We start from the raw sequence: 17,026 nt of genomic DNA, 5'->3' as shown, positions 1-17,026 counted from the left end.
GTGGCTAATTCACATTACAGAATGGGAAGGGGCAGGGCCAGAAGAAATATCCCACGATAAGACTGCCCAGTCACCTGAAGGTCTTCTGGGCATTTGCCTTATATTCCTTGGCACCCAGTAGAAGAATGGTCCCCAGAAAAAATGGTTCTTGTCTGAAAATCACCCAGGATAGCCAAATCTAAGGGGAGTACCGTGCTGACTTGAAAAGGTTTGCAATGTGGAAAAAGAGGAAGGTTAATTAGCACTTTTCAAACTCCAGACTCCCAGGTAATACAACAATAAAGCCCTGCTTTTCCCCGTTCACAAAAGTTGAACTGATTTCCTTGGAAAGCATTTAACTAGCTTGGACAAAGAGGCACCTGTCCAGAGAGTTAGAAGTGCTGATGGTTCTTTAAAATTATTTAGGAGCCAGGCCTAATTTCACAGGCAGAAAACTAACTAGCTGCATATAATCCTTGAAAGGTTGCTATAATTTCTCTTTCCCTTTCTTGCAAGGAAAAGGAGAAACTGATTGCTATAGTGTGGAACAAGAAGAAATGTGACAAAGGCAAGTCAACTGGGGTAAGCAACAGTGTTTGTAGATCAGTTACATCCAAAAATTGAAAAGTTTTGTAGGAGAGGGAGGAAGACTCACTTTAGAAACTGAAGGGAGAACATTAGAGAGGACATCGCTGTCTGAGATCCATTTCTATGAATTCATCAAATGAAACATAATTGTCTACTATGGTGAAAAAAGGGGCATAGTACAGTAAAAATGAACACAGCTTTTTTTTTTTTTTAACCATGGGAGGACAAAAGATTTAATTCCTTCACTGTCTTTTCGTTGGAGAAACTGAAAATTATTGCCATATTATGGGATGCATTCCCTCAGCAGGAATCCACGTTCACTAATCTGCATTGTTTTAAGGAGCAAATACTTGTCAATTCTCCAGTGAAAAAACTTTTGTCTTGTTTAAGTCTAAAGTTACTTCCATGTTCCTCAGCTGAATTTTGTATAATTTCAATAGAAGAATGAATGAAAATGAAAGCTTTGTCCTGTGGTCCATGAGGACCTGGACCAGATTAGTAAAGAGAAAACATAAGTATGTGTGCTAATACTTGGTGGCCTAGAGTCCTCTAAACAATAGCTGTGGCTTTAATCTCATACTGCAATCACATCGAACTTTCCATCTTTTAAACATGTGTATTAATGCAGCTATCTCCTCTCTCCAAACCCCACCACTGGCCCTTCCCTTCCCTTTCTATTTTCTCAAATTTGTACCCACTCCCTGACCCCCTTTGTTTAGGTGTGAGCCACAAGTCCTAAGTAAAGATAAACTTTACCAACTGGGAGTTTTTCCTTTTATCTAAAGCTCCAAATTGTTTTGATTGTTTTTGGAGTGTTTTTGGCTTTTCTGGTTTTGAAATGTGTTTTCTCAAATAAGCGCAATATCCAGAATGGGTTTGCATTAAATGAATGAAAAATTGAATCAATGGAAACCACTTGAACATGCATGTGTGGCATAGCTTTAAATAAAATTCACTTTATGAATCAATAAGTGAAATGGCAAAAAGGAGAGGTGGATATTATTTAAAAGAAGATGACTGTTTAAACACAAAACTATCACAGAGGGAAGAGAGGTTTAGAAAGGTACAGAAAAAAAAAACCTACACCAGGTGACATTGGAGGATGCAGGGCTACATTTGCCACTGAAGAAACATTGTTCTCTTGCGTCTGAATTCCAGTGCTTTCCAAATAGATGGGTAGATGATGAAAAATGGAGCAGCTTCTTTTATTTCTTCTTCTTTCCTCCTTGAATTCTAGTACGAGACAGTTCTCTGCCTGCCGCCAAGGCAGAAAGCAGCATTTTGCTCACCTGCTCTTCAGTCTGGCAGGGTCCCATGCTCAGTTTTCCAGCATAGCTGCAGGGTGCTATTGTAATGACTCGGGGATGGTGCTGACAACGTGGGTTGCCTCTGTGGCTGCGGGAGGGGAGCCAAAGAAGGTGTTGGTTTGATTCCTCTGCTGATCTCGGAGATAAGGAGGAACTGATGAGCTTTTGATGTGGAGGATCCTGGTGTCCATCACCTGACAGTCAATCTGCATCATCACTTCGTAGTCCTGCCCATTGATCACATTCTCTGCAGACAGGAATATACACAAAGAATAAATATTCAACAGAATGTGCATCTCTGCCATAAGCTTCAGCCCCAGAAAGACAGAAATGTGCTTTAAGGGTGTGAACTGTCAGTAAACTTTCAAGGGGTGCAGAGGGACTTTCAGTAAGCAGAGCTACAAGTGGGCTGGGTGTCAGGATCACCTGTTCCTTCCCAATTCTAGCTCCCAAACAATCTGCATTGACTAAACAAGGGCTAAAGCAACTGCCAGGGTTAATAATGCCACAGAGCATCTGTCCACAGACATCGTATATCCTGTATGCTTTCTGTGCAGTGTATTACTCTGATCGGGGCAACTGGAACAGAAGGGGTTTTTAGTGGGGAATACAGAGAAGAATCCCTAAGTCCTCCTCCCTGCCTTCAACAATGGGAAGAAACAACTGTCAAAAGGACCAGCATTCCATGTGAATGGTAAGGAGACCCTGGCCAAGTGTGCTTAGCTCCTATTCATCAGTAATATTTCTGACTTCATTAAGACACTTCCAACTACGAATTTAAAGGTTTGCCATTAGAAGCGTGAGGTACAGTGAAAACTGACAAGTTATAGACATCTAACAATTATGCTCTTTTCCAGAGATCACTTCCCTTCCATACTGAGGCGATCTTTATTTCCAGAGTTCTTGATTCCAGGCACAAAGTGTCAAGTACAACTCCAACATGGAATTAAAGGGAGTCTACAGAACTTGCAGGTAAGCTAGAGAATATTTGCAGAAGGGAATGGGAAAACCATATAGAGTCAACATGCTTTCTACATATGGAGCAACTCATTATCATGAGTTTAAAATACACAGACACAGACTATACTCCACTCCTACTTCCTAAGAGGATAAAAGCTCTTTATTTTAGGGAGAGGACCAAATTACTCCCTGATTTGTAATTCTGGGTGGTCATTTTCCAACTCATAGTCAATGAAACTTAGACATAAAACTGATGAGAAAATTAGATAATATTTTTCAAGCCCAGCTGAACAATCACAGCAATACAGTAAAAAGATGTGTGAACATGGAAGAATTCTGAGTAGTTAATATGGCATCTGAGTTTGCATTTTCAACTGTGAATCCAGAGCGGGGTATGGGGCTGAGGAAGAACTGCTGGTGACAGCCTAGTTCTGTACTGCCTTTCTACAAAGATGACACAGAGCCAACCAATCAATTTTAAAATTAAATGTTTGGCTTTTCCAAGACAAAGAATTGAATTTAAATGTAGAATTCTTTCTATTGTACTTTTTTTTTTTTTTAACTTTGACACTGAGCATGCCAAGCATTACAAATCTGGAGGAAGAAAATCCAAAGTCTGACATTTGATCTTCAGATTCCATTGCTATGTATGGGACAACTACGCTGTGGAGCTTGTCACTTAGGGAGCTAAAACAGGCTTTTGGAGATCATCTAGTCCAGGGTGTCCTAAATTCGGGTCTAATTTATAGACTTCAGGGAGTCTGTAAGTTCCCTGAAATCATACGCAAAGTTTTGTGTGTGCATGTTTCTGGAGAGAGGGGCCATCACATTCTGAATGGGGTCTGCGACCCCCAAAAGTTAAAAATTACTAGACAGATCTAATCTACCAATTCTAAGTGTCTTGAGCAGATGATATATTCTATTTTAAATCCAATAGAATACATAATTCCTCCACTTCTGTTGGTCACTCATTTGTTCCAATGTTTAAAATAGTCTTCATTGATGATAAATTTCTCCCATTACCAGTCTTGAAAATCTCTTCCATTATAGTTGAAGCTAATTTCCTTCTTTCCCAGCCTCAGCAGGGATGAAGAACAGCTGGTTGCTGCTGTGTATTAACTAACCCTACCTATTCTTTAAGACCGCTGTTATGGAAGCTTAACTCCAATTTCACAAGTAGGGCTGCTTTGCAATGGCTATTACTTATCTTTACAGAAATAAATTTGAAAGTCTATAAGTTAGCCAATGTTTCTCATCAAAGTGTTTTCCAAAATGTAGGAGATGAAAGAAAGAAATCTTGGAAATCTTGTTAATGTGCCTGAAGTCATTTCATTTAGAACACGTGACTAAGTTCAGATTTCAAGGCGCCACACCAGTCATTTCCTTTTGGAACCATAGTCCCTCTCTCCCCATTTTAGAAAAACTGAAGGGCTGTGTGTGTGCATGTGTGTGTGTGTGTGTGTGTGTGTGTGTGTGTGTGTATGCGCATGCACTGTGGAAGACCAAATAATGGAAAACACATGTATCAGAGACATGCAATACACATTACTAATTTTTACTGGTTTCCTGGATTAACTCAGAATCCAGATGACAGTTTAAGATCAAGACTAGGTTCTCTAATACAGCCCAAACCACCTGCAGAAGTCATTAGAGCCCATGTGCCTGTAATGGTTTAAACTGATAACTGCAGTTTTTTTAAAGCTTTAAATATCAAGAAGAGATGGAAAACCTGGGAATATAAGCTCAGATGCTTTGAGGGAAATATAAAGCTGTGATCTGATTCCAAGACTCAGGAGTTCCTAGCCATGGTTGGAATGTCATTGTCATCTTAAGCCCAACCAGAAGGAGACTCAGGCTAGGTTTGGTCTAGGTGGCTTTAGAATGGGATCTCTTCCTCACACTCTTCTTCTGAAGGTAACACATTCTGGACCAAGGAAACTATCAGCATTGCTAGAAGATGACTTTACCAGACAGCATGTGAATGCCTGAAGCTGAAGTTGGGAAGCTCCTTCTGAGTGACAAGCTGGATAGTTCACCATTTGGGGTAACATGCCATTAGGAGTCCCAACATAGCCACATCTCTATAAAGGATAAAGGAGTCACAGCAACATTCTCTGGTCTACTCTATGAGACATTATAAAAAGGTTCTTTGGGTGGCTTAGTACTAACACCCTTGGACAGTTAGTGAGGCAATCTCATCATTACTGATGAGGCTCTAATTATTTTAATTAATGGAGGACAAACTGGAAACAGCTCGTGGTAACTCATGATCTTTGTAGGTCCCTCCCCTGGGTGGCTGGGCATCTGTTTATATAGTACGCACCCAGGAGCAGCAGAGAGTCCCCAGAACTCCTCTTAATCGTAGCAGATGAAGCTCCTGCTACTCTTTACCTTAAGACTTTGAGTTCTGGCCACCCCTGGGAAGAAAAGCACCTTCAATCGTTGCCTACAACTTGCCTGTCAGTGTGAATAAAAACTATGAGATCAAGTTTTAACCGGGGAAACAGAGAAGACTCTGGCTTAGATAGGAAGGAAAGGAAGGTCTCCTGAAAGAAAACACAGGCAGGGATGTGAGACACTGAGGACGGGCCACACACCTTCATTAAGGACCAGGTCTTCACTGCTAATATGCAGGGCTCTAGTAAAGAGAAAGCAGTAAAATCATGGGTTTTATGACAAAATAGAACATGGTCAACATTAGATTAGGGAATTGTGAGAGCTGAGTTATGTGCAAAGACTGATGAACCATTTTTGTAAATGTATACTTAATGAAAAAAGACAATGACTTATTTAGGAAAAATAGAACCAAATGGAATAGTACAGGAGTCAAAACGTTAAAGGTTCACTCTTCCATCAGCACACATTTGGGCACTGCATAAATGGTTCAAATCTTTTGTTCTAGGCTTTCTGAGTAAACAGAATGAGATGAACACTGAACTGAGTCAGGAAAAGGACATAAAATATGATTAATTCAAATTCAAAATTAATCAGGCAAATAAAAAGGAAAGAGCTAAATGGCTTCAAGTAGGAGCACTAAACTATGATTCTGAATGCCTAGAGTGTTGGAGAAGCCAGAAAAAGTGTCTGGACATTGGAGGTGGAAAAACTCTAGGCAATGTGGAATTTCAAACAGCCTGTTAACGCGCAATAACTGAATTAAGCATGGCCTGCTAAGAGACTGTTACCTGGAAGATGACTAACACACAAGCCAGAACCTTGATCATAAACAATTAAATATCCAAAATATTTACATGAAGTTTAATATTAAAAAGTGATAAGACTTCACCAGTACTTTGCAAAGAAGCATAAATAATGAGATTTCTATTCAGAATCAAACACTAATCCTAAAAAGAGGTAGCTTTCTCTGTGTAAACTAGGCTAGTGACAGGTAGTGCTGCTGTATATGTGCCTGAATCCCCTGGGGTGTGGGGTACACATGTGTGGGGGCATGGAAGGTAAATAAATATCCACTCACTCATGGACCACGAGAGACACCTTCAACCAAAACAAACAGAAAAACAAGGGAGGTGGGAATACAATGAACAAGGAAGTGGTGGAATGTCGTGTTTTTACTGTGGTTTCCAATAACTTCCCTAAGTTAACTCTACTATGCCATTCTTACTTCTAATTTTCAATCTGAGTCCTGGTTTTGACCATCCCTACACACCATGCACTGCATTTCTGTTAGTATTTTTTCTCTCTGCTTGGCAAACAAACAAACCCCCTCCTTTCCTGCTCTTTTCTGCCCAGTCTAATTTTCTACTTAGTCCAATTCTATTAATTCTTTGAGGCCCACTTCTTCTTATAAACCTTCCATGGGAACTCCAATATTGACCTTTTCCCTTTATAACCAATTTATAAATGTTCCATTTAATTGAATAATGTTAAAATACTTTTAGAAATGAGGTTTGGCTCCCTTAAGAAGTGCCTGGCAAAAATTGAGGTGGGGTGAAATTGAAGCTGGTCGGGAGGGTGGTAAAACTAGAGCCCCTCAGTTATAAGTGGGAAGAACGCTGAGTGAGTAACAGTCAAACTGCAGATGGGGTAAGTGCTTCCAAACTGAAGAATCTTTCTGGAGGCTTAAGGGAGAACACATGCATGGGGCAAAGAGCTTCTGGCCACCACCACGTATTCCTTTTGCTGAAATAAATTAAAAACAGTTCCTCTGACAGGAGAGATTTAGGATGGGAAGTGTCCAAAGGCAGGGAGGGAAAAAAACAGATAGCACACATTCGGCTGTGACAGAGCAGAATGTGTTCACTGTGATAAGGGTATTGTGGACACTGGGCAATGAGGATTCAGATAAGGAGAGCTTGTCTAGTTAGATGATCTATAATGATGTCACAAAACAAACGTATGGGCCTCGCTAGAACAGTGTATGTAAAAACCACCAACCTTCCAGGGCACTCTAAGTGGTCATGATGATTGAAGGGTATTACTAAAATTTAGTGAGCAGGGGTCAGGGCTGCTGGCCGTTCGGACAGCCATATGGGACAAGGACAGTCCCATATGACAACTGTCTTGTATCTCATATAATTCATGTAGGTTAAAAAGAAACTTGATTATTACTAAATTAGTCTAGAAGCTCACTGTTTTACATCTAAATATAAAGTATTTTTACATGAGTTTAATATACCCTAAATTTCCAGGAATGAAACTACTGAATAGTAATTTACTTAAGAAACACTTAGTGTTTCTGTGTGCTAAACACTGCTCATCTAATTCTTGTAACAAGCTCCTAAATGAGGAAGAATTATTATTATTCCTATTTTGTAGATGAGGAAATGAAACATGGAGACATCATGTGACTAGCCACTCAGCTGGCAAATGGCAGGAGAGATTCAAACCTAAGCAGTATGGCTTCAGAATCCATTCTCACCACCATTCCACTTTGCTAGGAGCATCGTTTTTGTCTGAATTCAATCAAGAATTGTCTATCATTTCAGAAAATCACATCATCTATGGTCAAAGACGCACTTGATATCTGAGTCACCATCAGGAACACTTGGATCAGTCTGTATTTGTTACATTCACAGTGACAGTACAGATCAGTGCAAGCGTCTGACTTGTTCACTATCTCCTAATGCAATAGAAGCATTATGATATATTATATATATATATAATGCCTGAACATTAAATATTCATTAATTCAACAAACATTTAGTGAATTCCTACCCCATGACAGGCACTGGGGGACATAGTAGTGAACAAAACAGAAAAAAAAAATCCTGTCCTCATGGAGCTTAATTCTTATAAAAAAAGAGAGTGAGAGGGTGGATACAGAAAATACAGAAAGTAAGTTAGGTGTAGAGAATGATGAATAAGTGCTATGGGGGGAAAAGCATGGAAGTTGATTAGGGAGTGAGTGTGGGGTGAGGTGGGATGGGAGAGTAGCTTGCAGTTTTAAGTGCAGGGCCCACAGGAGGACTCTCTGAGAAGGTGACCTCTAAAGACTTAAGGAGGCAAAGGGAGAAGAGTTGCACACACGTCTGAGTTTCCAGGAGGGCATTTTAGTGGAGAGGACTGACAAGCAGTAAGAAATTGGGGTGAGGACTCATACTCTGCAGGAGAAAACAGGGCTAGAACCTGTAGGTTTGGGACTTATCTGTAGAAAAGAGATAGATGGAGCCCTGGGGCCATAGGGTATTACTCTTGGGGAGAGAATGTTGGGAATATCTGTGTTAAGAAGGAGCGTTTCTCTGATGGCCAGTGATGATGAGCATTTCTTCATGTGTTTTTTGGCTGCATAAATGTCTTCTTTTGAGAAGTGTCTGTTCATGTCCTTTGCCCACTTTTTGATGGGGTTGTTTGTTTTTTTCTTGTAAATTTGTTTGAGTTCATTGTAGATTCTGGATATTAGCCCCTTGTCAGATGAGTAGGTTGCAAAAATTTTCTCCCATTCTGTAGGTTGCCTGTTCACTCTGATAGTAGTTTCTTTTGCTGTGCAGAAGCTCTTTAGTTTAATTAGATCCCATTTGTCAATTTTGGCTTTTGTTGCCATTGCTTTTGGTGTTTTAGACATGAAGTCCTTGCCCACGTCTATGTCCTGAATGGTATTGCCTAGGTTTTCTTGTAGGCTTTTAATGGTTTTAGGTCTAACATTTAAGTCTTTAATCCATCTTGAATTAATTTTTGTATAAGGTGTAAGGAAGGGATCCAGTTTCAGCTTTCTGCATATGGCTAGCCAGTTTTCCCAGCACCATTTATTAAATAGGGAATCCTTTCCCCATTTCTTGTTTTTGTCAGGTTTGTCAAAGATCAGATAGTTGTAGATACGCGGCATCATTTCTGACCACAGTGAGATACCATCTCACACCAGTTAGAATGGCCATCATTAAAAAATCAGGAAACAACAGGTGCTGGAGAGGATGTGGAGAAATAGGAACACTTTTACACTGTTGGTGGGACTGTAAACTAGTTCAATCATTGTGGAAGTCAGTGTGGCGATTCCTCACGGATCTAGAACTAGAAATACCATTTGACCTAGCCATCCCATTACTGGGTATATACCCAAAGGACTATAAATCATGCTGCTATAAAGACACATGCACACGTATGTTTATTGCGGCACTATTCACAATAGCAAAGAATTGGAACAAACCCAAATGTCCAACAACGATAGACTGGATTAAGAAAATGTGGCACATATACACCATGGAATACTATGCAGCCATAAAAAATGATGAGTTCATGTCCTTTGTAGGGACATGGATGAAACTGGAAAACATCATTCTCAGTAAACTATCGCAAGGACAAAAAACCAAACACCGCATGTTCTCACTCATAGGTGGGAATTGAACAATGAGAACTCATGGACACAGGAAGGGGAACATCACAACCCGGGGACTGTTGTGGGGTTGGGGGAAGGGGGAGGGACAGCATTAGGAGATATACCTAATGCTAAATGACGAGTTAATGGGTGCAGGAAATCAACATGGCACATGGATACACATGTAACAAAACTGCACATTGTGCACATGTACCCTAAAACCTAAAGTATAATAACAAAAAAAAAATTTAAATAACTATAAAAAAAAAAAAAGAAGGAGCGGCATAATGGGAAAAGAGAAGGTTTATGGTTCCATCAGATAATTGAGAGAGCACTTTTAACTGATAAACCACACTCAATTTGTAACCTTCACTAATTCATTCAACAATTATATGAGCACTGATTACGGACTGGTAATGGCCACGTACTGTTACAGACTCATAAAGATTTAGATTCTGTATGCAAATTAGACAGAAGGAGGATTGCCTAAAGGAAAACAGACACCACAAAATAGATCCACAAAACCATAGTCAACATTTACTGAGTGGCTTAAGAAACTGGGAGGAATTACAGAAGATGAGTTTTTTTCCCTTGTGCAGCTTACTCAAGTTCTGTGAAAGCAGAAATTCCATTTAAAATACTGGTAAATCATCAAACAAATGCATTTCCTCATGTCTTCTCCTATGACCAAAACTCTAGTAGCACCCCCAAATCATATCTGTTCTATTCCTTCATAGCATCTGTTACAAAATATAATTAAACTTTGGCTTATTTGCTTATTTAATAATATGTGTCACCCCCACTAGACTATCCACTCCATAAATTCAGAGAGAACATCTGTTTTGTTCAGCACTACATGCCCAAAGCTAGCACAGTGCCTGGCACCCAGCAGATGATGAAAATATAGAACACAACCTTCAGTACTGAGAAGGCTGTCCTCTAATGCTTGCTGGTCAAGTCATCAAGAAACCCTTTGCTTTCTGAAAATTCAACCATTCTTGGCTCTAACTTGAGAAAGTGCCATCCCAGAATAGTTCCAGAAATGGTGGTTTCTGGATTTCTAATATCCTAAAATACAAATTTAGACAATACTTTGTTAAGACCTTGCCCCTAAAACACAAAATCACTTCTTTTCAACCTCAAACTTATCTTTTGAATTCATAACCATCAACAATGACTCTTTGAAAGGTAACCCGATGACATTTCTCCCTTGGGAAATTTAGCAGCCTATGCCACAGAGGTCTAAGGTATATATGGTCAAGTTCCTATAATATTTTCAATCAAGTTTAGCTCCCCTAGGGCTTTTGATAGTCTTCTAGGACTATTTCGGAAATCTGGCTAATTCCATTAAAGTTCAAAGACTAATGGTATTAGATTTGCTTTTCACTGGACCTGGCTACTCTTTTCCAAAAATGCTACCCACAACTGTGGGAGGTTTCTTCATTAGATCATAGAAAAGAATACCATTTCATCGATCTCAAATACTTCCTGAAACACCATTAAAAAGAATACAACTAAAAAAATTATTACTCATTTTCTTCAAATTGAGTTTCTAGACTACCAAACTGACACCTGATTATGTAGTTACAATTAGTGCCTCAAAAACAGAAAACAAATGAACTTCAGGTGTGTGTACAAAGAGGCCCATGAGAAGACTGGGTTGGGGTAAAAAATCATTTTGAAGGCTGAGTGAACTAGCCCTGGAACCTGATTCACTGTCCTAAACACAGCTTGGAGGTTTAGCCTGGGGTCGTCAGCTAACACAAGGAACGGCCTATTACTTTCTGGCTTCTAATGATTAAATCACTGGCACTACATACTAGAAAACTGTTTTATGTCACAATCTGAAATTCAAGACCCATAAAAACTAAACCAATGTTCAGAAGCACGTCCCTATAACATCCAGTAACCATGAAATAACTACTCTGAAAACAGATTAAGGACCAAACCTCTGCAATTACTACTGTTAGGCCAAAGAGTACTCTTTCTTCTGAAAAACTATGGCTCTTTAATTGCATTTAAAATCAAGGCATGGGAATTACATGTTCTTCTCAGAGTATCAAAATGGCATTCTCTGCAATATCTCTGCCCATGGTGTTGGGCAGGCTAGCTTCTACAAGGAATCACTGAATTAAATTCTAGAGCATGAAGGAACTTTAAAGGATAAGAGGAATGATACTACCAAATTACTCTCTGCCTATTACAAAGCCTGGCGTGTTTTACTGATAAAATGGAATCTTAAAATATTTTGGATGGTTGTCACACCACACCACAAATATTCAGGGGAAAAATGTATTCAAAGGCTAGAATAACGGCCTTAAGTTAAAATGATTGAGATCTGACATGACATTATAATTTTAGACCAAAACCCCATAAACGGAATTCTCTTATATGCAGTCAGAAAGCAGTTTGTATAACACTGAAGACAACTGTTCTTCAAATTTGTGTTTTCATAGGAGGGAGTGTCTCTTCCTGCTACGATTTGGATATTTGACCCCTCCAAATCTCATGTTGAAATCTGATCTCTAATGTTGGAGGTGGGGCTTAATGGGAGGTATTTGGGTCATGGGGTAGATCTCTCATGAAGAGATTAATGTTCTCCCTCAGGGGTGAGCGAGTTCTTGATTTATTAGTTCCCATGGGAGCTGGTTGTTAAAGAGTCTGGCATCTTCCCTCTTTCTCTTGCTGCTTCTCTCATCATGTGATTTCTGCACACACAGGCTCCCCTTCACCTTCTGCTGTGAGTAGAGGCAGCCTGAGCCCCTCACCAGAAGCACATGCTGGCACTGTGCTTCTTGTACAGCCTGCAGAACTGTGAGCTAAATAAACCTCTTTTCTTTATATATTACCCAGCCTCAGGTATTCCTTAAAGGAACACAAAACAGACTTACTACCATACCTGCACAGGTAATAAAGCCTGTTGGAGGACAAAGAAACAGGTTGGACACCCCCATTTCCAAACTCCTGAGGCCTCTCAGACACATCTACTTCTGAGCCTCAATTCAACTCAGACACACTCCTAGCAGTAATCACACTAGAATATCAGTTCCCTATGGACAGGTGTTTTTATCTGTTTATTCACCACTGAATCCCCAGTCCTTGGCACACAGAAGGCACTCAATAAATATATTTTGGAATAAATGAATGAATGAAAGGCCTTGATTGTGTAGAAATGGCCCCACAGGAGGCTGATTTAAAGAGGGTGTGGGTGACAGTGATCTCCTCTGCTAAACTCAAGAAACCGAGCTAAGCAAGAATTAGCATAAGTCAGCTGCCTCAGGAGAGACAGGTTGTCCTATAGATTCAGTTTTTAACTAGATAATTCCTTTCCCCTCCAAAAAAGGGTGAGAATGGCATTAAGTACAGGGTGGAGACCAGGCTTACAAGTCAATGTCTGAAACATTATTTGCCATTCTGGGTCTCATGTACTCCGCTGTCAGCAGTTCTCAGTCCACGCTGAACTTGGCTGCTTTTTAATCATATAATGTTCAGCAAAGCCTAGACGTTTGAGTACATTCAAGTGTTTACTTCCTTCAGTTCCTTACAACTGATCATTTTGTCGGCTTACATAAGTGGAAACCAAGGAAACATCCTCATAAAGGTTTCTGGATTTATAAATAGTTTTATTGCTCTGTTTAAGTTCTGCAACATGCAGCCCTACTTGCAGGCAAGTTCCATTAATAATAGGTAAGGCCAAATATATGTTGAGAATCTGAGATCGTGAATTCAATCTCATCCTTAGATGGAATCTAATCCCCTGTTGAGTCATTTAAAATTTTACTTTTTAAAAATTTTTAAAAATGTAAATTTTATCTTTTGAAAATAAAGGTGGGACAACAGTAGGATTCTTTAAAGTCTTGCTTAAGAGACTAATGCAGATACTACTCTCAGTAATACAATCATACGAAAAAAGTAACTGATTACTGCCTTCTTTAAACAATTCTTATAAATGACTGAAGCTCACTTTGGCATTTTCAATATTCACTTTACTCTTGCAAATGAAGTGATTAGAAAATATTAATTCTGGAAAAGAGGGGATAAAGGATTTTCTCTTTTGCTACTATTGGAAACCGATCTAGAAAAGTTGTCTAACAAAGTACTAAGAAAGGATCTTCATATCATTCAGATAAAAAGTACTGGAGGATTCATGATTGAACAGCTAGTAGGGGTCACTACCAAGTACAATTAAGGCACTGCTCTGCCACGAACTGATAATCCAAACCAAAAACATTAGGAACGTACCCTTTCTTCAGAGTCTCAAAAGGAATGGCTTAAGGTACTTTGGGAGGCTGAGGCGGGTGGATCACTTGAGGTCAGGAGTTCGAGGCCAGCCTGACCAATGTGGCGAAGCCCTGTCTCTACTAAAAATACAAAATTAGCCAGATGTGGTGGTGCACGCCTATAATCCCAGCTACTCGGGAGGCTGAGACAGGAGAATCACTTGAACTTGGGAACTTGGGAGGCAGAGATTGTAGTGAGCTGAGATCATGCCATTGCACTCCAGCCTCAGCAAGAAGAGTGACACTCAAAAAAAAAAAAAACGTGGCTTAAGGACTATGGAACATTTTTGATTTCCATAATATGAAATAATTTGGAATATACTATCCTGCACATTAAATAATTGTTCCTTTCTGTGAATTCTGATATACTACTACTTAAGCATATAAATAGCAACATTCATGACTCTGATAACAAATGCTTCTTTTTTTAGAAATTATCGAGATTTTTGAATTATTATAAAATGGACATAGACATCTCTTGCTATGATTACATTATTATTCTGAGCCATAAAAACGAATTCTTTCTAGTAGGTGACAAAGACTCTCCTTAAACTAACTCTAATCAGATTTCCCTAAGCCCCCTGCTAAAATGGGCCTGACCTTGGGCTTCCCTCTCTGTCCTTATAGAATCCAGTTTGAGCAAGAATCCGGCTAAAGTTTAACAAAAATCCTCCACCCTTGGTATCTGATTACCCTCGACATCTAATCACCCTGGCCTGCCTTCAGCAAGAATTCCGTTGAGTCTGTCTAGCAAGAATCTCCCATACCTTTGATGTTTCCACTTAGTAATTTTCCATCTACTGACCCCCACACCTTGCTCCTTGGCTACAAATCCCTACTTGTCCTTGTCAGAGTCAGACTCCAGCCCAATCTCTCTCCCACACTGCAAGACTCCACTGCCGTAATCCTTGTATTGTTCCCATAGCCTCCCTTGAATAAAGTCCTCTCTATTGTCTTCAACAAGTGCCATGAATAATTTTTCTTTAACACAAGGAAATCACTGCTCTTAGTCCTATTTGTATTTCTTTCAGAAAATGGAAGCAGTCATTCTTAGACATATACTGAGTGAATTCTGGTGCTATAGCTCTGTAGGTAACAAGCCAAATGGTATTTTAGAAAATTGAAAAGTGAATTAACCATAAAATGCTCTGATGAATAAATGTCATACCTTACTTGCCTAGGAAAGAGAAAGAACAGAGAGTGAAGGATAACAGCCAGGGATGGAGTTCAGGGAGAGAAGGTTTTTGCTTTCATTTGTTTTAGAAACTAAAATCACAAAATCAGTGATTTTTTTGTTGGTTTTTTAGAAGACCTACCACATTAAAAATTATAAATACTCAATGAAAAATGGGCAAAATTGAGTAAATATCACATTCCAGTGTTCCATTTAACTGTGAAGATAACAAACACTGCTGAAAACCAAAAACTAGGCCTGCTCCATCCCCCAAGGGCTTTGCAGAATGTATGCAACACATGCTCTGAGAATAGCTTGGAGACCAAACTCCCAGAGATTCCTGGTTTAACTATGGAACTCAAACCATAAAGAGATTTTTTAGCAAGGATGTCATTTTGACTTTTTGAACTCCAGAGAGTTTCTCATGCTCTCTTATGGAATAATTCCTAATAGGTGGCACTGATACAGCAAAAACATAGTCTTTCTGGAGGATCCATAGTTGTATCGCTGGAGTGTTAACACCAGGGTTAAAATCAAAGAGAATTCTTCCCCAGGCTCCTCCTAATATTCACTTCTGTTTGATAAAGACTCCAGGGGCTAGGTGTAGTGGCTCACGCCTGTAATTCCCAGCACTTTGGGAGGCCAAAGCAGGCAGACTGCTTGAGCCCAGGAGTTCGAGAGCAGCCAGGGCAACATGGAGTAATCCTGTGTCTATGAAAAATACAAAAATTAGCTGGGCATGATGGTTTGTGTCTGTAGTCCCAGCTACTCAGGAGGCTAACACCTGAGCTTGGGAGGTTGAGGCTGCAGAAAGCTGAGATCTAGCCACTGCACTCCAGCCTGGGTGACAGACTGACACCCTGTCTCAAAACAAAACAAAACAAAAACAGACTCTGTAGGTCCGAAGTCAGGTACTCAGCAGCATCTTACGTAAGTACTTAAGCCGGAGACATAGAAATGTGCTCATCAAAGCAGGTGGTCAAGGGCTGAATGTCCCAGGGTAGTATCAGGGCAGGGATTGTTCAGATGAGATGTCTAACCAAATTCCCGATTATTTGTGATTCATTGAGCCAGCACAGCTTCTATCTTTAAGCAATTTACAATCAAGTTGGTAGGTAAAATACATATGGAAGAAAAATACTAGCAACAGTTCACAAGACCAGATACGAAAAATTATAGGAAAATATGACAGTATGCCTATATCTGACACAAATTAACAAACAGTAAACTTGTTATTAGGATCCCACTTGTAGTTTTGTTGTAAAAGATAATTATACTATCTCCCAGTGAAAAGTCATTCAAGAATAAATGCAGTAAGGATGGGATGGTGTTTTGGAAACTGCAAGACTTATCTGTGAAGTCCAAACATACTGGACTGGCATAGTGACAGCAGTAATGATTATGGTAAATTAAGGAAACTTCTGTCCAAACAAAGAAATTAATAGAACTGCCTTTAACCCAAGTGCAGATATATAAAAGTGCTCAAGGGTAAGGAGAAATAAAGAGATTTCCCACGGAGGCCAGAAGCAATGTGGGGGCTGGACGTGGTGGCTCACGCCTGTGGTCCCGGCACTCTGGGGAGCCGAGGCGGGTTGATCACTTCGGGCTGGGAGTTCGAGACCAGTCTGGCCAACATGGCGAAACATATGAAAAATACAACAGACAAACCAACCAACCAACTCAGTGACAACAAAACAGGTCTACCCTGGAGTCATACTCTAATTTTTTCTATTTTCCTCCCTTTCTGATCCTTTATCCCACTTTCTTTTTCTTCCTCTTCCTTCTCCTTCTTCTTTGTCAAATAGAGGATTGAGTTATTATCACTGATCCATATAAAGTCCCTCTCTCATTTATTTTAATTCCCACCCCCCATTTCTATTCCCCGACTTCCCATGTGCAACCTTCCTAATATGTTTGATACGCATCTTTTTGTTTGTATGTATTTTTAGAAAATGTTTATTGTTTTTGT

General features: G+C 39.7%; 1 protein-coding gene across 3 annotated transcripts in view; it reads right to left on the bottom strand.

The window, feature by feature from the left end:
* Nucleotides 1-1,496: 1,496 nt before the first annotated feature.
* ATF6 (activating transcription factor 6) overlaps nt 1,497-17,026 on the bottom strand; it is a 210,504-nt gene continuing 194,974 nt past the window's right edge. For all 3 annotated transcript variants that reach the window (XM_063627165.1, XM_063627166.1, XM_063627168.1), the window contains one exon: nt 1,497-2,121. In XM_063627165.1, the coding sequence (XP_063483235.1) occupies nt 1,913-2,121 (209 nt within the window). In that variant the 3' untranslated portion in view covers nt 1,497-1,912. The remainder of the gene's footprint in view (nt 2,122-17,026) is intronic.

Source organism: Symphalangus syndactylus, chromosome 12 (genome assembly GCF_028878055.3).
Source record: "Symphalangus syndactylus isolate Jambi chromosome 12, NHGRI_mSymSyn1-v2.1_pri, whole genome shotgun sequence".
NCBI classification, from domain to species: domain Eukaryota; kingdom Metazoa; phylum Chordata; class Mammalia; order Primates; family Hylobatidae; genus Symphalangus; species Symphalangus syndactylus.
Note: the sequence above shows the minus strand (reverse complement) of the source record. Positions and strands in the feature narration are given on the sequence as shown.